Source organism: Ailuropoda melanoleuca, chromosome 17 (assembly GCF_002007445.2).
Source record: "Ailuropoda melanoleuca isolate Jingjing chromosome 17, ASM200744v2, whole genome shotgun sequence".
Classification (NCBI taxonomy): Eukaryota; Metazoa; Chordata; class Mammalia; order Carnivora; family Ursidae; genus Ailuropoda; species Ailuropoda melanoleuca.
The window spans coordinates 16,924,563-16,948,650 of NC_048234.1; the positions used below are offsets into that span (position 1 = coordinate 16,924,563).

General features: G+C 51.1%; 1 protein-coding gene across 9 annotated transcripts in view; it reads right to left on the reverse strand.

Annotated features, from left to right (window-relative positions):
- AUH (AU RNA binding methylglutaconyl-CoA hydratase) overlaps positions 1-24,088 on the reverse strand; it is a 397,505-nt gene that overhangs the window by 94,946 nt on the left and 278,471 nt on the right. Inside the window, exon 12 of one of the 9 annotated variants that reach the window (XM_034646760.1) lies at positions 14,805-16,890. The exons of the other annotated variants lie outside the window; for them this stretch is intronic. Coding sequence (XP_034502651.1) covers positions 16,847-16,890 — 44 coding nt within the window. The 3' untranslated portion in view covers positions 14,805-16,846. Of the gene's footprint in view, positions 1-14,804; positions 16,891-24,088 lie in introns of those variants that run through there. 9 annotated transcript variants of the gene reach the window in all.

The window sequence follows — 24,088 nt, forward strand, 5'->3', positions numbered from 1 at the left end:
ACACACACACACACACACACACACACACACACACACTGGGCCTTGGGTGAGACCACCCAGCTGTATTCCACCCCATGCCACAAAGCTGGCTGTCTGAGGTGGGAGCATACCGGGGACCCCAAGTCCCCCACCTGCTAGACTATATGGTGCCTCTGACTCCTGTTTTCAGGTACTGGGCTGGCCCAGGGGCAGGTGAAGGGGAGGCAAGGGAGGTGATTGCTTTGGGAGCAAAATACAACAGGGGGAGGGCAAAACTTCAGTCATGAGACAAATAATATTTTAGTGCAATACTTAAAAAATTGAAATTAATGCAAAACAATGTGATGGTTCAAGACCGTAGCAGTGCTGTGCGAGCTATACCAGAGCCCGAAGTCAAAGCAGCAACTAGCAAAGCCTGCTCTCCCTGCCCCACAGTCCAGCCTAATCAGGGAGAACCCCAGGTAAACACACCGAGGAGCAAAGCCCGGACCCACACCCTGCAAAACGGACAGAACACACTTGGGATCCATCCCGCGTAGAGGAGTCTGAAAAGGGGACAGCGATACACAATGTGGGGTCCTGGAGAGGCAAGGGCACGGCAGGGGGCAGGACTGAAATCTGGGTCGGTTGACGTTGTTTTACCAAAGCCAGTTCTCAGTTTGGATAGCCGTCCCACCCCCAACCTCCCGTGCCGGTGGCAGAGATGCTGACAGCAGGGGAATCTCTACGGTGCATCCCTTTATGACCTCCGCAAGTTTCCTATAAGTTTCAGTCAGCTTCCGAACTAAGAAAGTTAAAAAAATGTGAATAAATTAGCTGACCTATCAAAAAATATATAGACAGAGGGGCAGGACCAGCCTCTCTCTTCCTTGAGCCTGCGCTAGGTAGAGACCATTTCTGGCCGCTGACCCAGCCCCAGATGGGATGAGGGTGAAGATGAGGGGTCTGGCCTGCGAGGCTGGGTGAGGGCACCTGGGGGGTGTTGTGGACTCAGCTCAGGGGTCAGGGGCGGTCCTGAAGTCACCCGAGGGCCCGTCTGGAGCCGGAGGCTGGCAGTCGCCTGCGAGGGCCGTAGGCGCTCCAGCTGCAGGGGTGGGGTCAGACAGCTTGCTCTGGACGAGGACACAGAGCTAAGGTGTGATGATGGCCACCCGGCGTTGGCTCAGTCTACACAATGGACCATAGGGCACCCAACGCAGGACATGTTTGCAGACGTGGGCTGGCTTCCTGGTGGAAGAGGAGACTGGTGAAATGACCCGTTGCTTTGCCAGCCAGCCTTCCAAGGACGGTGTCTGATCAGAAAGATCAAGAGTTGAACTTTGAGTGATTATGTATTCATAGAAGCACACACCTGGCCGGCCTGGGGCCGAGGGGTCTGAGCAAAATGATTGCACTGAGACTCAACATTGCTGGCTCCACGTCCCCGGGGCTGCTGGGCTGGCGGGAACTTTGTGTGAGGCTCGTCGTGGGCGAGGGGGGAGGTGCAGGGACCCTGATTTCCCCGGGAAGAAAGCCCTGCCTCCACTGGTTCCAACAAAGGAGTGGCCGGTGGTCGGCAGGCAGGACCCCTGAACTTCCCACGGCATGTTGTGGAGCTCTTTCGGTCCTGAGGACAAACACACCACCAAGAAACGACCCGTACACCTTGACGTGGGACAGGAAGCTGTGGTGTGCCGCTCCCACTCAGAAGAGGCCGGTTGTATGGCCCTGGGCAGCCTGGAACCCTCCAAGGGGCTCTGCAGTGTGGGAGCGGGGGGGAGGGCGTCTTGCTGCTGGGCAGGCCTGAGTCCCTGAAAACAGGTGTCGGAGGCACCTTATAATCCAGCAGGTGGGAGACTTGGGGTCACCAGCATGTGCGCACCTCGGATAGCAGGGTTTGTGGCATGGGGTGATATGCGGCTGGGGTGCTCTCACCCAGGGCCAGGTGGGTGTGTATTCATGCTGGTGTGAGTGCATGTGGGTATGTGTAAGTGTGCAAGTGTGCAACTGTATAAGCATGTGTGTATGATGTGTGTGAACATGATGTACCCATGAGGTGTGAGGGTGTGTGTGCGTGTGAGTCCCCTCCCGCCCTCCTCCCTTCCCATCTCTCCTCGCCCTCCTCCCTTCCCTCTCCTCCTTCCTTCCTTCCCTTTCCTCCCTCCTCCCTTCCCCTCCCTCCTCCCTTCTCTCTCCCCTCTCCTCCTCCTCCTCTCTCCTCTCCCCCACACAGCTCTGCACCCAAGTGCAAGTCACCCAAATGCACTTGTAAATAAACACATGAGTGGACAGACAGGACGCCAGCTGCTGTCCCACTCGCCATCACCTCTAGTCCCCATAACACCCCATGGTGCTGGTATCTTTTTCCTTACTCTGTAGATGCAAAACAAACTCAAGGTCAATGACATTCCCACGCTAACAGCAACTGGGGCTGGGTTTTGGACTCTGTCCCCCTGAACACCATGTCCTTGCACCTGCCACCACATAGCCCTGGGAGTGACTCTCAGTGCCGTGGTCCTGATAGAACAGTCTCTCCTTCCACCAGCTTTCCCAGGAGAAAGGGACGTGTGGCACAGTGCATCGGCCACCCCAGGTAGCCCGTGTCGCGCAGGACAGCGGTCTCTTGGGCTGGAGCCTGAGCCTCAGTCTCAGGGGCACCCAAGGGCCCTGGGGGATCGGGATTTTCCCAAACTGGCCCTGAGGAGACTCCTGCCATTCTCCCTTCTGTGTGGGGCTCCTGGGCTCCCCACTTTGCTTCTCTGGGCAAACAGCTTCCTCTGCTGGTTCATGGCCTCTCTGCTTCCCATGAGCTGCCTGGACCCCCACAGACCCAGCCAAGACTCTGGGTGCCCCCTCCATGCAAACACCCACCGTCATCTGACTAAAGCTCCCTGTCCCGGTTCCTATCGAAAATCCGCGGTCCCTGCCCACCCGAGTGATGGCCAGGGGGTCAGGGCACAGGTGAGAGGAGGTGCATGGAGATAGCGAAGAGGACGGACGTAGCCACTTCCTGTGCAATTTGCCCCCAAAGTTCACTGCCCTCCTGGCAAGTATATTTACACCGGGTTTCTGACCTCCGGAGAGACGGAGTTACAGATGGAATCACAAACAGATTTTAAACCTTAGAAGGCTGCAGATAGCCCTGCCACTTAGCACGGTGTCTTAGAACGTACTAGAAACTGATGCTCAATACATTTTTTTTTTAAATGAATAGCTCTGAAAAACTGGAGGAAATCCAGGATGGTTATTTCAAATTGCCACATAACTGGGTGGAAACTTCTCCATTCCAGAGGAATTTTTTTCTCTGATACCTGTAAGTATTCGGTACGGTCACAAAGCAAAGCAAGCTTCAGTGCGAGAGATGTGGGGCCCGCCCGGCACAGGCACACCCCCCAGTTAGGAGTAGGAAGTGTCCGAGTGTCTGTTCCACTGCATCCAGATGCCTCTTTCAAAGGGCAATATTATAAAAGGTCTCACTCACCCGAGTGTGAACAATAATAAACTTGGAGTCTCGATGCGCTGGTGTCACATCGCTGGGGGTGAAACTAGAGTGACGTCTGTTCGCGGGGGCTCCTGTGACGGCCCTGCCCGAACACCTGACATACTGGCACTCATCGCCTCCTCCGCTACCCCCGCGGAACGTCATCACCCCACTGCAAGCGAGGGAGCTGGAGCACAGCTCCGTGCCCGACGCCAGCTGCGGGGGCTCCCGCGCGGCCCAGAGCTGGCTCAGCCGCCGCCCCGAGACGGCTTTCACTGTCTCCACCGCCACACGGGCGGGAGGGAGGCTGCAGAAGAAACAAACCAAATTGGTTCCTTCGTTTAAGAGTTCAAATCTAACCCATCACAGGAAGGAAATGCTATGCTAGTTCTCTCTTCTTGTCTTTAACCAGACATCAATTTCGGTTTCGAGATGCTTTAAAAACGTCACAAAAATCCCTTGTGCTTTATCAGTAATTTGTAACTGTCTAATTGAGCGGAATGAGTCGTCGTGTTGCCAGAACATCAGCGAACTGTCACAAATCAGACCCACATACTCACAGCCCGAGCACGTCTCTGCCGTCGGTCGAGCCGTCGGGAGACGGGGTGACGCCGGGCTTCTCTCAGTGCCTGGGGTCTGCCCACGGCACGGGCTCGGCTGTGTTCTGTCCCCACTCCAAAAGTAAAAGCAAGTCCATGTGTTGCCCTGCTGGCATTCCCAGTGTCACTGTGTCAAAGGCTCTCCAAGCCTCCTCTAGTGGGGATGCCAGCCCTCTGCTCTTTCCCTCTCACCCTCTCCAGCATAGGGGGGAGCCTGGTGTGACAAAGAAGTGGCCTCAGACCGCGCAAGTCTAGGTTGGTGCCCTGACACCTCTTTCTGGCTAGAGTTGTACCTCTCCAAGTCATAGGCTCCCGTCTGTACACTGGAGCAGCGATGGCCCCACTGGTTCCAGAACGCCGAGGGCAGTCCTCGCACTGGCTGTTCCTCAGCACCGTCCCTGCCTGGGGACAGACTGGCCATGCACAATTATGCAGAGAAACACACTCCAGGGGAAGTAATTGAGACCAGGGAGGGGGGGAATCGGGTCCAGTGCTAGGAAGGAACTTTGTACAAGTGCAGTAGACCCACGGCCGAATGGATTTTCACAGGAGGTGATGGGTTACCTCTCCTGGGAGGTATTAAGGTCAAGTCCTGATGAGCACCTGCTGGGGGATTTGTAGGGAGAACCCCTAGAACAGGTAAAGGGTTAACCTGAATGACCTCCTTAGAACGGTACCTGAGGCATCACAGTGCCCTCACCCCAAGCTGCCCTCTCTCCCGTGCCCATGATTATCTCCTTCATATTATCTTATCCAAGCCTAACCAGCCTGCTTCGTGACCTGTCGACCTCTTTCACTGCCTCTGCCACCTGCCCGTCGGCTCCATGAAGGCAGGGCCCTCCTCCCTGCTCTAACTCCAGCACGCAGCCCGTAACACACTAGATGCAGTGAGTAAATACTTACCAAATAGAGAAATGAGGGAATGAATGATTTCTAAGGCTCCTTTCAATTCGGAATCAATGAGGTATCAGGCTACCCTCAGTTTACCCTTGAGTGTGCTGCTTTAAAAAAAGACAAAGATGGAGGTGCCTGAGTGGCTCAGTCAGTGGAGCGCCCGACTCTTGGTTTCAGCTCAGGTCATGATCTCAGGGTTGTGGGATTGGACCCCAGGTCGGGCTGAGCGCAGAGCCTGCTTTCCCTCTCCTTCAAATAAATAAGATATTTTTTTAAAAAACAAAGATGTTCTCTGGGACAACTGGGGAAAATAAATAAATAAGTAAATAGAAGGAGAAGAATGGAAGAAGTAAACCCATCTTGACACACAGACGACATGATCTTGTACATAGAGAATCCTAAGTAACCCACACAACAATCGACTGGTGTTGATACACAAGTTCAGACAAACTGCGGAGTACGGGATCGATATATAAAATCAACTGCTCTTCAGTACACTAGCAACGAGCGATTGAAAAGTGAAATTAAGAAAACAATGCCATTTTTTTTAAAAAAATTATTTATGTATTTACTTATTGGAGAGAAAGTGGTGGGGGAGGGGCAGAGGGAGAGGGGCAGCAAACTCCCCAGTGAACAGGCAGGCTGACGTGGGGCTCGATCCCACGACCCAGAGATCATGACCCGAGCTGAAATCAAGAGTCGGATGCTCAACTGACTGAGCCCCCCAGGCGCCCCAACAATGCCATTTTAAAACATTCTCGAATTGAATAAAATACCTAGGAGTAAATTTAACAAAAGAAGTGAAAGTATTTTTACACTTTGAACTACAAAACACTTTTAAGAGAAACTAAAGAAGAAATAAAGTAAGTGGAAAGACATCCTGTGTTCATAGATAGGAAAAGCTTACTGTCTATCGCAGTCCCAGCTGGCTTTTCTCCCCTCAAGTGACAGGCTAATCTTAAAATTCCTAAGGAAATGCCAGGCACTCTGAATAGCCAAAATTATCTTGAAAAAGAAAAATAGTCAGAAAGCTCATACTTCCCAGCTTAAAAGATGGCAAAGAATTTGAATAGACTTTTCTCCAAAGAAGATACACCACCAGCTGATAAGCATGTGAGAAGACGCTCAGCAGGACTACTCCTTGCGAAATGCCACTCAAAGACACAAGGAAATACTGCTCTGCACACACTGGGACGACTAAAATTAAAAAGACCGACAATAACAAGTGTGGAGGAGGATGTGGGGAAATTCACGGATATTGCTGGTGGGAATGTAAAATGGTGCAGCCACTTTGGAAACCAGTTTGGCAGTTCCTCAAAATGGTAAACGTAGAGTTATGTGTGATCCAGCCATTCTACTCCTAGGGACACAGTCAAGAGAAGTGAAAATATGGGCACCCCAAAACTTGTAGGATGCTGTTTAGATCAGCGTTTTCAAAATAGCCAAAGAGTGGAAACAACCCAATGTCTATCAACTAATACATTCATAAACAGAATGTGGTATATCCACAAAACAGCTTCTTAGTTGGCAATAAAAAGGAATGAAGCATTGACAACGCTACAGCATGGACAAACCTTGAAAACATGCAAAGTGAAACAAGTCAGAAATAAAAGGCCATGTGTTGCATTATTCTGGATATTAAACGTCCAGAATAGGCAAATCCATAGAAATTAGAAAGTAGGTTGCAGGGGGACACGGAATGGGGAGTGACTTCTGGGTACAGGGTTTCCTTGTGGGGTGATGAAAATGTTTTAAAGTTACATAATTGTGCACAACTCTATGAATACACTAAAAACTGATTTACACACGTTGGAAGGGTAAATTTGGTGGTATGTTAATCATATCTCAATAAAACTCTTAAAGGTTTTTAAAAAGTCAAAGGCAATATTTATTTTGAGGGAGATGAAGTTTTAAAGATAGTGTTTGTGGTCTTAGATTTTGCTGTAAAATGTTAATAAGAGATGACAAAGATTTCTCTTTTTATCAATTATTTTATTTCACACTATATTTGAAAAATGATCAAAAGAGATGTTCTTTTTGCAGATTATTACTTTGAAATATTTCAAGCATACAGAAAATGATAGAACTCTAATGTTCATAGCAGCAACGTCCACAATAGCCAAACAATGGAAGGAGACAAGATGCCCTTCAACAGATGAATGGATAAAGAAGATGTGGTCCATATGTACAATGGACTATTACTCAGCCATCAGAAAGGATGATTACACAACATTTGCATCAACATGGATGGAACTGGAGGAGATTATGCTGAGTGAAATAAGTCAGGCAGAGATTGACAATTATCATATGGTTTCATGTATATGGTTTCACGTATAAGGGATAGCAGGGAGGACATTAGGAGAAGGAAGGGGAAAATGAAAGGGGGTGGAACAGAGGGGGAGACGAACCATGAGAGACTATGGACTCTGGGAAACAAACTGCGGGTTTTGGAGGGGAGGCGTGGGGGGATGGGCTAGCCCGGTGATGAGTATTAAGGAGGGCACATATTGCATGGAGCACTGGGTGTTATACACAAACAATGAATCATGGAACACTACATCAAAAACTAAGGATGTACCGTATGGTGACTAACATATCATAATAGTAATAATAATGATAATGAAAATAAAATAATATAACAAAATCGATGGATCACCTACCCAACTTTGTAGGATCTCAATAGTCTATCATATCTCACGTGGGTCTTTTGTTACATAAGAAATAAAATTTTACATTATAGCTAAAGACCCCTGAATACCCCGTCCCCAATCACATCCCTCCTACACTTTCCCCCAGAGTAACTGCCGTCCTAATTATGGCGCTTATAAGTCCCACACATACTTTTATATTTGCCCTCTTTATTATGTATCCATGAACAATGTGCAGTATGTTCTGGCTTTATAAAATTATTTATAAATATTATCATGTTGTAAATACCCTTCTGTGAATTACTTGCTTTGGTCAACATTATGTTTTTGAGATTTATCAATGTCAATTTGTTCTTTTTAGTGAATAGAAAAACATACAATCCACATTATATGGCTTTTACCAAAGTTTATTGATCCATTCCTCTGGATATGTACATTAAAACCATTTATGTGTTTACTATTATGAGCTACACTGCCATGCCTGATTCCGTGGGTATCTCCACGGGCCTCTCTAGGGAGTCACCAGCAGCAGAGCTGCCAGGTCATAAGGGATGCATATCTTCTCCTAGATGCCGCCAACCTGCCCTTCGTCACAGTCAGCTCCTTGTACTCCTACCATCAAAGTCAGAGTTCCCAGCCCCAACATCCACCTTCAAAGAGTACTGCCAGCTGTTACTTTCCCAATCTGTTGTAATTTTCACCTTCTATTACTAGTGAGATTGTGCACATTTTCATGTTTGTTGGTCTTTGAGGATATGTCACATGTGGATTGCCTGTCTATATCTTTTGTCCATTATTCCATTATTCCATTGATTGTTTGCTTATTCTTAGAAACTGGAAGAGTTCTTTATGTATTCTGCATACTAATCCTTGGTCTGCTATATGTTTGCAAATAGAATATCTCCTAGACTGCAAACTTGTGTTCGCTTCTCAACATTGTCTTCTATGCTTGTTTCTAACTTTAATGTAGCACAAAGGATCGAAGTTTTGTTTTATGTTTTTGCCTTTTGTCTTTTGAGAAATCCGTGACAATTTTAAGATCATAAATATCTCCTGTGTATACCATCAAAAAATTTTTTGTAACTTCGCTTTTTCACATTTAGGTCTTTAATCAACCTGGAGTTATGTTTGTGGTGTGAGATGGAGATTTAATTTTATGTTTTCTGACACTCTGCCTGCTGCATTGATTGAACTGTTTATCATATCGCTGATCTACATAGCCACCTCCCGCATATATAAATCCCCCTCAGACGCAGGGGTCTGCTTCCAAGCTCTCTGTTTCCTCTGATTTATTTGTCTATTATTATAGCTTTATAAGAAGTCCCAACATCTAATAAGCAAATTCTCCTGCCTTGATTAATTTTGCTTATTTTATGCCATTTCTTCTTCCATGTGAGTTTTTGATCAGCTTCTTAAAATTTCTCCAAAATATTTGTTGGACAGCAACAATTGTTCGGTTAATTTGGGAACATGGACATCTGTATGCTGTTGAGTTTTCCCATCCATCGAATTCTTACATTAGTCTACCTAGTCAAGTCTTCTTTCGCGTACTTCAATGACACCTTGAAATGTCCTTCATAAAGACCTTTCACAGCTCTGGTTAGATTTCTGCATAGTTACCATGTATTTTTGTGGCCACTATAAATGGCATATTTCTTAAATTGCATTTTATGTTTTCTGTTGTTCCGAATGACACATTGATTTTGCACACTCATCTTGTGTCCAGAAAAATAGCTGAACGCCCTCAGTGATTTTTTTTTTTCATCTGAAGATTCCCTTGGATTTTTCTATGTACACAATCTTCTCATCTACAGAAAATTTTGGCTTTTCTTCCCTCATGGGAATTCTGGCATTTGTCATTTTTTCCCAATATCTTGTGATAATAAGTAGCTCAGGTAAAATATTGGATCAAGAGTGATGGTAGACATTCTCAGTTTGTCTCAGACTTCAGACACACACATTCTAAGGTTTCCCCAGTGGAACCTGCTTGCTATAGGTATTTTGTAGTGATTTTTTTTTCTTCTATGAAGTTAAGAGATTTCTTTCTACTCCCAATTTCCTATGAGTTTGTGCTGTGAATGTATGTAGAATTTTAAACTGTTACTGTGGTGAATTACATAAATAGATTGTCAAATATAATCTCACGTTCCTTAAAAAACCCAGATTCGTCAGGATCGATTTGTTTTTACAAATTGCTTAACTCTGTTGGCTAATCTCTATCAGGGTTTTCTTGTCCACATTTATGAGGACGACAAATCTTCTTTCTCATGTTGTCGTTGTCTGCTTTGGTAGAAAAAAATAAACTCACCTCAGAACATGAGTCAGAAATCAGTGCCTCCTTTCTATTCTCTGGATCGTTCTGTGCAACATCGGGATACCTATTCCTTGACCGTTTGGCGGAATTCTCCTATGAAACTGTCCGGTCCTGGCATCTTGTGCTAAACTGCTAGCAACCTTTCTTTAATGGTTAAAGGTCTCTGCAGATTCTTTTTGCTTTGGAATTTTGCTGAATTACATTTTTAGAGATAATTATCCTCTCTGGGTTTTTTGTTTTGTTTTGTTGGATTTTTTTTGTTGTTGTTGTTGTTCCTAGTTTTACTCCTTTTTTTTTTTTAAAGATTTTATTTATTTATTCGACAGAGATAGAGACAGTCAGCGAGAGAGGGGACACAAGCAGGGGGAGTGGGAGAGGAAGAAGCAGGCTCACAGCAGAGGAGCCTGATGTGGGGCTCGATCCCATAACGCTGGGATCACGCCCTGAGCCGAAGGCAGACGCCTAACCGCTGTGCCACCCAGGCGCCCCTACTCTTATTTTAATCTTTATCCTTAATGACCTGCCTTCTTACATTCCTAACGTTGCAAATTTACGTCTTCTGGCTGTTTTTCTTCTCCCTCTGCAGGGGGACATTACCACTGCCCACCCACGGCTGGCTCTCCTCTCTGCTGGGCTCCTACCTCGCTGGCACGCTGGCTGGGCCCTGGGACTGGCTCGGGTTGAGGGTCTGTGATCAGAAATGATGCTCTTCCCATCCTGGCCAAGCCCAGAAGAGCATGCAAGCTCCCCACATGCTTGGGGCTCTCCCAAAACAAACTTGGAGGTGCTGGAGCCCACAGCCTCTGCCACAGCCTGACTGTTGGAGCTGAGCTCCCATGGCCGGACTTGTAAGTGACCGAAGACAGCCCTTTGCTGTGTTAAGCCACTGAGATTTGCGGGTTGTTTATTATCGGATCAAGCCTAGATGATCCTGACAAATGCACAAAGATTTATACCAAATGAGATTCACAGTAGCATTACTGATAATAGTATAATTTTCACAACAGCATTAAATGTCAGAAAATGGGAGCTGGCCAAATAAATTACGGTTAATGGCATAATCCCAGAATAAATACCTTACGACAAATAAAACTTAAATATTGAAGATCTCTAGAAGAAATGGGAGTGTTCTCACAATAAAATATTGACGGAGAAAGGCAGACTAGCAAAGAATTCACACAGTATAATCACATTTTTATTTAAAACTGTTGATATAACTCAGAGTACAAAAATAAAGCACCAGCCCCACAATGTTAGCAGCGGTCACAGCAGGAAAAACACAAAGTTAAGGATCCACAAATGGCCATCAGGGAGTTGGTAAGAGAGAGTGCCGAGGACAAACTGGAAGACGCTATTTCACATACCACGGCAAAGGTAAGTAAGGACCGTAGTCCAAGCCCACAAAAGCAGAGAGTGGAATTAGTCATGGTGGGCTAAGGGGAGGGTTGCGTTGAGCAAGCCTACCTGGTACTTGCAAAATCATTTTATGGGGCACAGGGCCAACTCATGCCTTATCCCTTATCTTTTGCTGGCAGTCACCCAAATCTCAGGCCCTGTGCTGGTTGGTCATGGTCAGGGCAAGAAATAGGGGCCAGATGACTCCTCACACACGCAGGTGGATATCAGAAACTATCCTCCCAGCTGCCACACTGAAAATCGGGTCGTACAGACTTGTGGGCCTGCCGTGCAAGGGCACGGCCAGCTTGGACTCGTCCCCTCCGGAGATTTGAAGACTACCTCAAACTTGGACTGTCCAGGAACATGGTGTGCTTGGGAAGGGTGTTGGCTTGCGCAAAGAGCAGAGCTAGGGCCCTGAAATCACCAGGGCCCACTGCAGAGGGGTTGAGATGGTGGAGCAGGCCGGGGCACCGTGTTCCCAGGAACGGCCATCAGGACGATCAGAGAACGTTCTTCTGTCTTAACAGTAAGTCAAGAGTTTCACGGTCCCAACTGTTCCCCTTTCTGGGGACATCCCTCAGGCTACGGATATCCCTCTCATCTCTGTGGGTTTTCCCAGAGGTGACCACAGAGGAAGTCCATTTCTTAGCAGGGTTGGAGCTGGAATGACTCCCACGGAGATGCTGATAAATGTTTCCCGGAGGCCATAAAGGCTGTTGTGTGACGCCCACGGCTCCCGAGTGACAGCAGCAGCAGGCAGGTTACTGCTGTTCTCTTCCGTGGCAGGAGTGACAACTGATACAGTCACTGAGCAAAGTAACTTTGATAACTCTTGACACAACAGTAATAATGCTTTAGAGGATAACTCGCCACGCATATCTGACAGAGGCGTGAGCGCAAGGAATTGAAAATATTAGGAGCCAGGAATTTGGGTTGGAATTGTTATTAGGCTCAGGATGTAGCAAATTAATAATTCGGAGTATCTGCCATTTGCTATTCATTGGGTAAATTTTTATTTAATGCTTCCTATGTCCCAGGCTTTGCTCTGGCCACTGGGGACATGTAAGAATCCTACAGTCATATGCCATCGAGTGGAAGATACAGATATTCATGAACAAATGAATATAAAAAGAGCGGTAGAAAGGAGGGCCATGGAGGGCTGGTGGGGAGCAATCTTTAGCTGAGCCTCTAACACGAGCAAGAGCTATAGACACTCCGTGAGTCCATCCAAGGCTGTGGCCTTGAGCAGAGTCTATCTCTGGCTTCCAGGAGGAGTTGATGGGTTGTGGACAGGTTCCTGAAAAACAAGGGTAAGCACTGAAATGTCCCTGGGATGGGGAGCTCTCCAGAGCCTTACAACAGAATCTCCGATTTCCTGAACCACGGAGGGTCTTGGAGGAAGCCCGAATCAGCCTGGCTCAGCCTCACATTTGTCAGAAAATTCTTCCAAGAGCAATTTAGAGGCTGGCGCAATCAAGTGTGTCCATGGGGTCCTTCAAGACACAGTCGTGTGTGCAGAAGATCCCTCTGGCGTCGCGCCTGTGAGATGAAGGGGAGAGGGAGCAGAGTGTGCAGGGAAAGAAGCCTTCATTTCCCAGTGCGGGCCTGATGTCTCTGAAAGGGAGATGGGGCAGGGGAGCCCCAGGTTGCAGGGAAGCCTGGAGAAGGCCCCCTCGCCAGCCCAACAGGAAGCTTCACACAAAGGCATACACAGAGAAGTCCCATACTGGGCAGGACTGACCGGACCCTGTTGCCCAGTCATCTCCTGGCATTGCTTTGGGGCCGAGGAGAAAACAGACTCAGCCTGAATACTGCTGCTGGAGGCTGTCAGCTGACTGCGCTTCCTGCCTTCCCTGAAGGGACAGCCACGCCACAACCTTTCCCTGGCCGCATGCAGGTCCCCGTGGCTTGTTAGCAGAGGTGAGACTAGGCCATCACGTGCAAAATTGGGGGGAGGAGTTAATTCAGGAAAAAAAAAACAACTTAACTAAATAACTTATCCTATGGCCCTTTGGGAGACGATTCTCTGGGGTCTCCGGCAACTCTGCATGAATCAAGAAGGAGAAGCTGACCACTCTTCGTTGCAGACGATCTTTGCAAAGATCAGTGGAAGAGAGGAAAAGTGTCTCCCTCTGGAACAAACATCAGGCATGCGTACTGTTCGAGATAATAAAGATAAGGCCTCCCTGCAGAACGAAAGGCAGGCACGCTTACCGAAGAGTCAAGTTCCCTAAGCTTGGGCTGCAGCTTCTGTAGTGGCCCCCCCGCACGTCCAGATGCCACCTTCCCCTCGGAATCAGGGGAACAGGGAATCCAGCTGGGGCTCGGGAACCAGCATGAAAACAGCCATCCTCTGGACGCTGTGAGTGCTGGAGTAGCAAACTGTCCTTTGTCTCTGACCTGGGAGTCGCCCGTCTTCTGCCAACGAGAGGAAATGGTGCAGGCGGACTTGTTGTTTTGCAAGGAGGGCAAAGCTTCGACCCTTCACGGTTCTGGCAACGGCAGACGTACTGGGAGAGAAAATCACGGACAGGGAAGAATGTGAAGGCAGAGAAGGCTCGGTAGGCTTTCCAGGAAGGCAGCCAGGGCAAGGACGGCAGGAGGAGGATGTCCCCAGGAGGCCAGGTTCCAAGGAGGGGAGGCAGACTGCGTGACCTCTCTCCATCACCTGGGTTGTTTCTCAGGATAGACTGAGGGAAATAAGAGTCTTCGGAAAGCAATAGCCATGTTGATGACCTGGCTATAAATAACCAATATTTGTTTTAAATAATAACAGTGAAAGGCTGTCACAGGATCTCGTTTCTGGAGTTATTTATAGGCTTCATATGACAACCTAATGAGCTGGATCACATTTTAATGCTGCAAAGCTTTTGGTCATAAGACAGTTGATCATAAAGGTCACCATTTCCCTGGAGCGAAGCTGCCACCCCAGGAGCCCCAGAGCACAGGTGGTACTCAGCAAGCACTTCTGGGTCAGGCTCAAGGTCCAGGCCCGGCCCTGGGCTCTCTTGTAGAGTTCCAGCATCCGCAGGTACCCGTGATCACCGCCAGTGCCAGGCATGGGCAGGCTGACAGTTCAGCCCCACACACACTGCAAAGCACCGTCTCTGCTGGGCTTGGAGTGCACTTCACACTTGGCCTTCATGCACTAGCGTGCAAGGAGTCCACCATGGAGTTCCAGCTCGGGAGACGTGGGTCTCTCTGCTCCCAGATGCACGCAGCTCCTCGCCGCCCCTCCCTCGGCTGCCGGGGACAACCCTCAGCAGCACCCAGCCGCCCAAGACACATTTCCCTGCATTCTCCCCAGCTCGCTCTTCTGTGCCCTAAAATGGACTGGAGAGGGGGTGGAGTTGGGTGGGGTCTGGGTTTAAAAAGCGACCGACGCTTGGCTAGCAAAAACAGAAAAGTAACAACAACATTTGTCTAAATCTTAATAGTTTATCACGTTTTCCATGGTCTTATTCTTAAATTAATGCCGTATATTGTATTTATTTTTTAATTGTTATTTTTTTTAGGTAATTGTAGATTCACACGCGGTTACTCTTAGCCAGTCTCTCCACCGGTACCATCTTGCAAAATCGGCACACGATCACATCATGACATCGACACTGATGCAGCCCATCGGCCGTATTCGGGGTCCCCTTGTTTTCTATGCACTCAATGTGTGTGTTTAGTTCTGCACGATTTTATCAGACGTGCACATGGGTCAAGATCCTCAACATTTCCACATCCCCAGGGACCCCTCCTGTGGACCTTTTATGACCACGCCCACCACTATTCCCCTCCCTCCAACTAATTTAATAACATTTCATTTAAAAAATAAATTGTATTGGTACAAATGTAAAATAGCACAGCCGCTCTGGAAAATGGAGAAGCTGTTTCTTATAAAACGAAATACGCAACCCCCATACGGCCCAGAAATCGCGTCCGTGAGCGTGGATCCCAGACACAGGAAGACTCACGTTCGCACATCAACTTGTCCGTGGATGTGCACAGCGGCTCTGTCAGAGTCAAACACGGAGAACAGCCCAGGTGTCCGTCAGGGGATGAACAGCTCAACAAGCTGCGGCCCGGCCACACCGTGCAATCCCCCACAGCAATCGGAAGGAACAATTCATTAGCACATAAAACAACTGGCGTGAACCTCCAGGGAATTACTCTGAGTGAAAGAGTACCATCTCACACAGGCACGTACCTTATGGCTCCATGTTTACAGCACACTTGCAGTGACAGGCTATCAGAAGTCAACACACCTGCTTCTGACCCTCTCTGAGCATAGCCCTGGGACCGGGTTGTGCATTTGCACTTACAATTGACCAACGGCTGGCCCCGACACGAAGGCTGGGGTTCATGGCAGCAGGGGATTGGCCCCTTTCACCTATTTCCTTCCTATCACTCAAAAAGTACGTGGTCAGTACCTAGCCTCGGCAAGACACGGAACGGCATAAGTGAAACGTGAGATCCAACCACGGCATTCTGTATTATGATTAACCCGGATCGTGCCTGAAGTATGTTTCCCAGAACCCTCTCCCGTGGAACCCCCTCCTGTGGCACAGAGTTGGCCCAAAGAGGGCTTTCAAGGCAGAGGAAAAGCAGCTCCACCCCCTGAGGGTCGTGGTTTACTGGGGTGACCCGCACGCTCCCCCCGGTCCACGCCCAGCTCTCTCCTGCACTTTACACTAGACGTGGTGCCATACGGCAGTCCCCTGCCCTTGTGACCCGTCCAGCCCTGCCTCGGCCTCAGGAGGGCTGGTCGGGGATTTTCCCGGCTCTACCAACACCCTTCCACTCCTTCACTCCGTGTCACTCCCCGTGGCCCTGCTGTGCTGACCCGCTGTGACAGCCACAGACCATCGGGACAGGCAGTGGCTACGGCAGGACCAGGATGGGGAGGCTTGCAAGGAGAGCAGCCAGGAATTCTAGAAATCACCGAGGCAGGCATTCCAGGGGTGGGGAGACGTGCTCGGAGGAGAAAGGAGGAGGGAGTCCAGCTAGCGGACACAAATCCCATGGGAGGGAACAACATCCATCCACACAGCAGACGTCTCCTGGGACCTGCCATCAGTCTCTAGAAGGGACACCAAGCCCTCACTTGCCAGCGAGGTCAGGCGGTGCCCGAGGAAGCTGGCACCAGGCTGGCTTCCACAGCCATGAGCTCAGATACAACCCGTGGGAATCTTTGAATCAGGGGACATGTCCTTTGTAGCCAGAACCCCCACCAAGACACACACGGCAAAATCTGGCTGAGACTCCAGGTTGAGTATTTTCAGGGTACTGCAAATGAGGATCGCAGGCCCTCAGCATATCACACAAACCTTCTTGTTAGTGTGCTGTGATGTCAACAGCCCTTAAGAGACAAATATGAAACAGTGCTCACAGCAGTGTATTTCGGAAGAGCCCCACATGTAAAGTAATGTGAACGCGGGCCGGGGAGCGGTGCCCTAAGAGTCTTGTTTGGGGGAGAGAAGGCGGCCAGTTCCAAGCCGAGATGTGCTGACAGGAGGTACTTCACGCTCCAGCTCCACGTGCCACGGCGAACACACCTCCGGAGCTTCTAGAACGTCCGGCCCTTTGCTTCTGGGCTGACCGCCCCCATCCCTGAAGAAACAGGGAAGGGTCAACGTGGCCTCCATCTGAAGAAGGACAGTCCTAGGAGCAAAGTACTTGTGTGCACTGAGAACTGGGGTGGGCGCAACAGTTACTACGATAGTTAAGGAGGTGACGTGACAACTGCCCACGTGTCCTGGACGCAGGCTGAGCGCTCCCTCGTGTGCGGAGTGCTCAGGAAGGCCCGTGCCCTCGCCTCCCACGTGGGCCTCCTCTGCTCGCTCTCACCCAGGCTCTGGCAGCGGCGAGAGACTGCACCTCACTGCCGCTTTGCGTGGCGTTGGAACAAGGGAGGGTATTTGCTTTCTGTGTCCTGGCCACGACCCAAAGCGCCTCTGGCACAGCAAGGGGTCAGCCACGTGTGGCACTAGATGCTCTAACAGCAGGGAGCCGTGGCGGGGTGCAGCCCCAGAGGAACCTTCGCAGGAGCTAGAGAGGGAGGGTGGCAAGGGCCCCAGCGAGGGGCCGACGGGGCTCCTGTAACCTGAATGGCATCTCTGGCCCTGCCTGGAGGAGCAGTGGTGAAGACTGGCACCTGTTCATGCTGGGCCCACAACTCAGGCCATCGGGAGTCTCAGCAGGGCCAGCAGAGGGTGATGGAGTCCACCCATGACCATACTGTCCTGGCCGGCCGAAGCAACAAGGCTCACGTGGAAATGGCTGTCCCCTCCCCCATGGGGACACAGGGAGGCTGCGAAGTCCTGACGGAGGGAAGGACGCGGAAGCATCTGAGCCTTCCGCTGGTGTGCTGGAAGAGGGGCGGGTGGCCGGTGCAGGAAAGTGCCGGGTCAGGATGGCCAGGACGGCTCTGTGGGGCATCCCAGAAGCCCCCAGAAGGTCTCCCAGAAATGTCCAAAGGAGGTGGCCTGTATCCACTGGCTCCCGTCACTCTGCTTGACGGTCCCTGGGGCACAGGTCATCACCAAAGCAAACAGACCACCGCTCACTCTCCTGCGGGATCTGAGCAAACGTTCCTCTCAATCCAGGTTGCCAGAGAGCCCACCCGGGCGGCTGGCCTGTCTACCGCACTGTTTCCACGGCACAGCCCCTTGCATGCCATCAGCTCATGTTCTGGGGGTCTTCCGAGCAGAGTGGAAGCCCCCGGGGGTCAGGGATCCTGCCTCCTAGACTTCCTTGTATTGCCCAGGACTCATGTCGTTCCCCTCCCCCCTGCTCCCAGGTGCTGAGTGTTTCCTCATGGTCCTTGCCCGCCGACAAGTGAAAACCAAGCACACTGTCACTGTCACTTCATCGCCAAGAGTCCTGCTGCTAGTGTGAGCTGTGTGTGAGGGAGGGGTCTCCAGAAATGCAGGATGGAGGGGGAGAGAGAGATTCATTACAAGAAACTGGCTCATGTGACTATGGAGCCCAAGATCTGTGGGCTATGTCAGCACGCTGGAGACCCAGGAGAACCCATGGGGTAGTTCCAGTCTGAAGGCAGGAAAGGAGCTGATGTCCCAGTTCAAAGATTGCTGGGCAGAAAGAATTCTCTCTTATTCTTGGGAAGGTCCACCTTCAACTGATTAGATGAGGCCCACCCACATGGGTGGGAGGGACTCTGCTTTACTCAGTCTACCAAACCAAATGCTAAACTCATCCAGAAACACTCTCACAGACACACCCAGAATCATGCTTGACCAAATATCTGGACGAGCGCTCCACCAAGCTGACGCACAAACTTAACCATCACAACCTGTATATTAATACAATCAATTTCCTCAGTAATCCCATGTTCTGGTTTTCTATTGCTAAGTAACAACAGCCCCCACACAAAATAAATAAAAAAACAAACAACCTTATAGCCTAAACAGCCTAAACTGCCATGTTCTTTTGCTGATGATTCTGCAGGTCAGGAGATCGGGGGAGGTCTGGCTGGGCAGCTCTGATCTGCCCCATGTGGCGTGGGCTGGGCTGGGGGGATCTGCGGGTCAGCCAGCTGCCTCCTCAGGGTTCCATGGCCTTCTCTGAACACGGCAGCCCAGGCTGCATGCCTTGGCCTTCTCACACACGGCAGTCTCTGGTCACACCTCCATCACAAGCTCCCTTCCCAGGCAGAGGAAGATAGAGGTGCCGAGCTTGGTGGGGGGTGACAAGGTGATTCTGAAGGAAGGCCGATGGCGCAGGAGACACTGTCCTGCCATCTTTGGAAAGTCTGATCTGCCCACCTGTCTTATGTCCTTCGTCTATTAAAAGCATCATTCTGGGTGCCTGGGTGGCTCAGTCGGTTAAGCATCTGCCTTCGGCTCAGGTCATGATCCCAGGGCCCTGGGATCAAGTCCCGCTTTGGGCTCCCTGCTCGGTGGGGAGTCTGCTTCTCCCTCTCCCTCTCTGTCCTGCTTGTGCTCTGTCTCTCTCTCTCACTCTATCTCAAATAATAAAATCTTAGGAAAAAAAAAAAAGAGTAAAATCTCCCTTTAAAAAAAAAGAAAATCATTCTGACCAGGCCCATGTGGGCTTCACCCAGCTGCCAATGAGGCCGATGGCACAGCTAAGCTGAGAACCCTGTGCCAAGCCACCCGTTTACTCCACTGGGGGAAAAGGGGAAAGGGACTCCATTAACCTATGTATTGGCGGAACCAGACACGGTCTGAGCTGGCAGCCTGGTGGATTTATAAGGTGCTTGCTCTCCTAGACTCACCATGAGGTTTAACGGCACACTCTAATGGTCTCAGGCAAGGGTAAAATGCAAATGGGTTGATTCGTTACCTCTGGGAACACACTGCATCCCAAACCTTCCCCTATTTCAGAGCTGCCAGGTTGTTTCCTGGGATACACCCGTTTTGCGGCCAGGCCAGAGACCTCCCTAGGAGGGCACCACCCGGCCCTGCTCAGAGAACGTTCCAGGTTGTAAGTTACTGCCAACACTGGGGAGTTGTCACCCACCCTGGCCGGCGCCCTTGGTGAGACGCTGGGCTGCATGCAGGGGAGTGGCCCATCCCTGGGGGTGCCGTCCGCAGACACGGATGGAATACCTGGGGTCAGAAGTTCCTCATCCAAGCGACAGCCCACTGCCAGTCTCCCAGACCTCCCTGGGAGAGGCCAAACCACAGACGCCAGTGGGCCAGGAGGGCCCTGCTCAGCTCACAGAACGGGAGGGATCCCGCCAATCCCTGAACTCTGAGAAAGCGTTTTTCCTGCTCTCCCACCTTCGTGTGTTAGGTGATTGACTCAGGAAGGAAATGACTCAGGTTCTCACCTCCCGCCTTGGCTCTGTGAGCAGAGGGGCCGGGGAAGTGGCATTGGATCAGGACCTGTGGATGAGGAGTGAGTCACTGGCTGGTGGGGCTGGCCTCCCCGGTGCAGAAAGTAGTCACAAAAAATAAGGATGGTTGGCTCCATCCTGCCACTGAAGTTGCCATGAAGTTGGCAAAAAGGGCCACAGTGAACACAGATGGCGACCTTGTGTCGCATGAGCCCACAGAGCTGAGCGGTGGCTTACTTCTGTGCCCCACATGGTCGGGGAGGAGACGGGAGGGAAGTGGTGCATTAAATCACCCGGCAGGACCACATGCATGTCCGGGGTCCTCCCCTCCCCAGAGACCCCCAGCCAGCAAAGCCCAACCGGTCCCCCTTCCACACCTCACCCAGCCCTCGAGGAATAAGAGAAACACTCCCATCTGATTTGCTTTTAAAATGCCTGCTCCAGGGAGAAGCCAAGAGAGCACAAGGTCCCAGCAGCTTCGATCTCCCGGGAGAGGTGAGGGCAAGGAGGGGCTGCCACGAGTAGGGTATTTACAGCCTTTCCATGTAATCTGATTCCCAGCTGGCAAGTGCTCAGACAGAACTTTCTGCTAAAATGCGCTAGTGTGGGGATGGACAGGCCAGCACACTGGGCTCAGAAACCTTCCCTGTGGCCCTGGCACCACGACACCAATGGGACTCCCAGCTCAGCTGTACCAAACCCGCTTTGTCACGGAGGTCCGGCCGGCTGGACGCGGGCAGCCAGCACTTGCAGAGGGAGGAGAGGTGACCACAGGGGATGCGCGGCTGTGGAACGACACTACCTCCCGCCCTGCCTCTTCTCCCTGGACCAAGTGAGCACGGTGGATCTGCGACCTCTGACCTGGACCCCAGCACCGGAGGCTCCAACCGAATACTTGAAAGAAGTTTAAAGAAAATGTTTAGATAAAGCCCAACAGGGTAAGCAAGTCCTGTTTCCTAACCTGGAGAATTACCTCCCTGCTACAACGTGCAGAGGGAAGGTTAACACGGTGATGAAGCCAAGCGACGAGGTCTGGAGCCTCAGCTCCAGCCAGGAGGCAATGGCAACTCGGGCAGGTGGGGGGCGGCTCACAGGCACACCAGGTACAGGGGACGGGAGGCTCAGGGGCGCACCAGGCACAGGCGGCGGAGCTGAGTGGCTGACATCCGGGACAGGAGCCAGGTCCTTCCGTAGAGACACTCAGCAGGGCCTGGCTTAATCTCTGCCCCTGTAAAGCCATCACTACGTTCCATCTCTATTTTTAGAGCTCAGCATTTAAAAGGTCAAGTGCCTTCTAAAGTATTTATTTTTCTCTCCAGTGCTTGTGCTCTGATTGCAGTGACAGCCCCACCCCTCTCCCCTGCCCCCGTCCCAAACACAGCTTACTCTTTACCCCAATTGCCAATGACGGTGAAGGCTGCCGTCCACGGAGCTTCGGGTTTGGGCGTCTTCTGCACCTGGCTCCATCCCTGACTCCCGGCGCACGGGAGCATTGTGGCGCCTCAGGAAAAGCACATGTATGCAACCTGAGCCCCCCAAGGGTGCAGGCCTCCCTGCAGGAAATCCACGGCCTGGGTCCAGGGCCAGCCTTGACTGCTGAGCCTGTCTGTGGAGGGCCGCGGGGCCACTCTGGCCTGGGTGTCTCCTGTCACCTCTTTCCCTGGGCTTCTCTGCCTGTCCCTCTGCGTCACAGAGCCCCACGAGTCTGTCCCATTGTCCTTGCTGTCCCAGGATCACCGAGGCACAGATGAAGCCCACCCACCTTCCCCATAGCTCGTGTTTCACACAGCCCAGGCCGGGGCTCCCAGATAACAGACAGAATCCCGACCCCCAGGAGGGGACCACACCCCACTCTACAGACACCTTCTCCTCTGTTCCACCCTGTCTGTGGCCACCAGCATGTGCAGTCCCACTGCAGCCACCAGCAAAGGACCGGTCCCCTCTCCAGAGTCTGGGCCTCCCTTCCCTCCCAGGGCCTCATTGGTAGAGAAAATGCCGTCAGGGACACTCCACGTGGAGCCCCGAAGCAGGCAGGCCAGGCACTGTGGTATGGACCAGCGGACTCTGGCGGGGGTGGTGCTTGTCCTGTCTGAGAAGCTGGCCTGAGCCCTCGGGGCTCTGTGCCCGGCAGGCTGCCCAGCCCCAGCCTCCAGGAGGAGGGCAAGGAAGTGGGCAGAACTCTCCTCCAGCAGCTGCCCGAATCCTTGGCAGGTTAAAGTACTTCTCCCGAGGTAAACACGCACTTCTCACCCCAAACACCAATTTGCACGAGGAAGCAGCACCTTTCATGTCCAGTTAGAAGTAACTGTATTTGGGTGGTTTCGTCCACGCTCCTGAGCCAGAGTCTTCTCCCAGAGACAGAACAGGGCTACTGAGAATGGAAGCTGAGGGAGACAGCGAGTTTTGGGGGACGGCCTCAGTGAGACCACAGACCCATATGGCCGTTCAACCATGCTGCACACACTTAGCCCTTTTCCCACAGGGCTTACCCTCCCGCTCACCAAAGTCACCCTTTCACGCGGCCTGCTCCCTCCTGGGACCCATGCACCTTCCACCCTCGCCCAGAGGCTCTCCTCTGGGGGGAATGACGGAGTACAGCCCTCGTCCTAGGCCCCAACGGTGCTGGCACCCCACTCATGGATGAAGGTGGCTGGCTGCACCAGAGCATACCCCCCCGCCCGGGTGCTGGACGCGCCCCTCCACCTTCTCGGAGACTGCCTTTTGCCCACACCACTATCCTCCCCTCTCTGCTGCTCATTCCAACAGCAAGAAGACATGCTGTGGTATGTCAGTCTACGGAAAGGCAGCGACCATGGGCCGTGGGACTGAGCGGGACACACCCTACATAATTATCATTACGTAATGACATGGAGCATTGACATAGTCAGAAATATTTGGTCAATCGGTTACAAGTTAATTCTCACTTTCCAAAGCACTTGGTCAGTAGATGGTATCTAAAATCCCAAAGCCAAGAAAGAGTAGCATCCAAAATACACAGAAATATGGAGGTTGTTAAAATCAAATGCTGGGGCGCCTGGGTGGCACAGCGGTTAAGCGTCTGCCTTTGGCTCAGGGCGTGATCCCAGCGTTATGGGATCGAGCCCCACATCAGGCTCCTCTGCTATGAGCCTGCTTCTTCCTCTCCCACTCCCCCTGCTTGTGTTCCCTGTCTCGCCGGCTGTCTCTATCTCTGTCAAATAAATAAATAAATAAAATCTTTAAAAAAAATCAAATGCTAACGAAGACCAGTCTTGAAGGTTTCCTGAGCAGGGAGAACCAGTTTAGTCATGCAGGCAAAGCCTGATTTAACTTATTTTGCAAGGCTGACTGGACCTGGGTCATCCCTCACTTGTACCTCTGAACATCACAGGCAAAACTTAAACTGCTTCCCAAGGTTGGTAGGAGGTAACCACTAACCAGTTCCATATAACTTGAGAACATTCTAGCATCATGACCAATCCCTGGGAAGAATACAGTCACTGACTTCTCCCCCTAGGAGAGGGTTTATGACAATCTGCCTCTGGGCCTCACTCCGTGTTCTGGTTTGAGTGCTCCTGGTTTGCAAACTAGCTTTTTAGTGTGTGGACAATAAACTTTTAGTAACTGCTGCTGCAGCGATTCACTGGTTTTACTTCTGTTGTTTCTGAATTTTCAACCGAGGTCAGTAGACAGTAGAGACAGTAGAAAGAACTGAGAGGGTTGGCTCTGGGGAGGGGACTCAGGGAAGGACACAGGGCAGGAAAGTGCTTTTGAACCCGGTGACTCTCGTAAACCCAATTGACTTGCTGAGGACACGAGTCAGGGCGGTAGGGAGAAGAGCCCGGTGCGGACCTGCGGGGGGCAGGTGAGCAAAAGGCGCTGGCGGACGGGAGGGTGCAGGGCAGTTGCATGGGGACCACATGCACCTGTTACATATTCGTTCTATTCTGAAAGCATTTCGTCTCATTGGTTTGGAGCAGCGGTCCTCAGACAGAGAGGGGAGACACT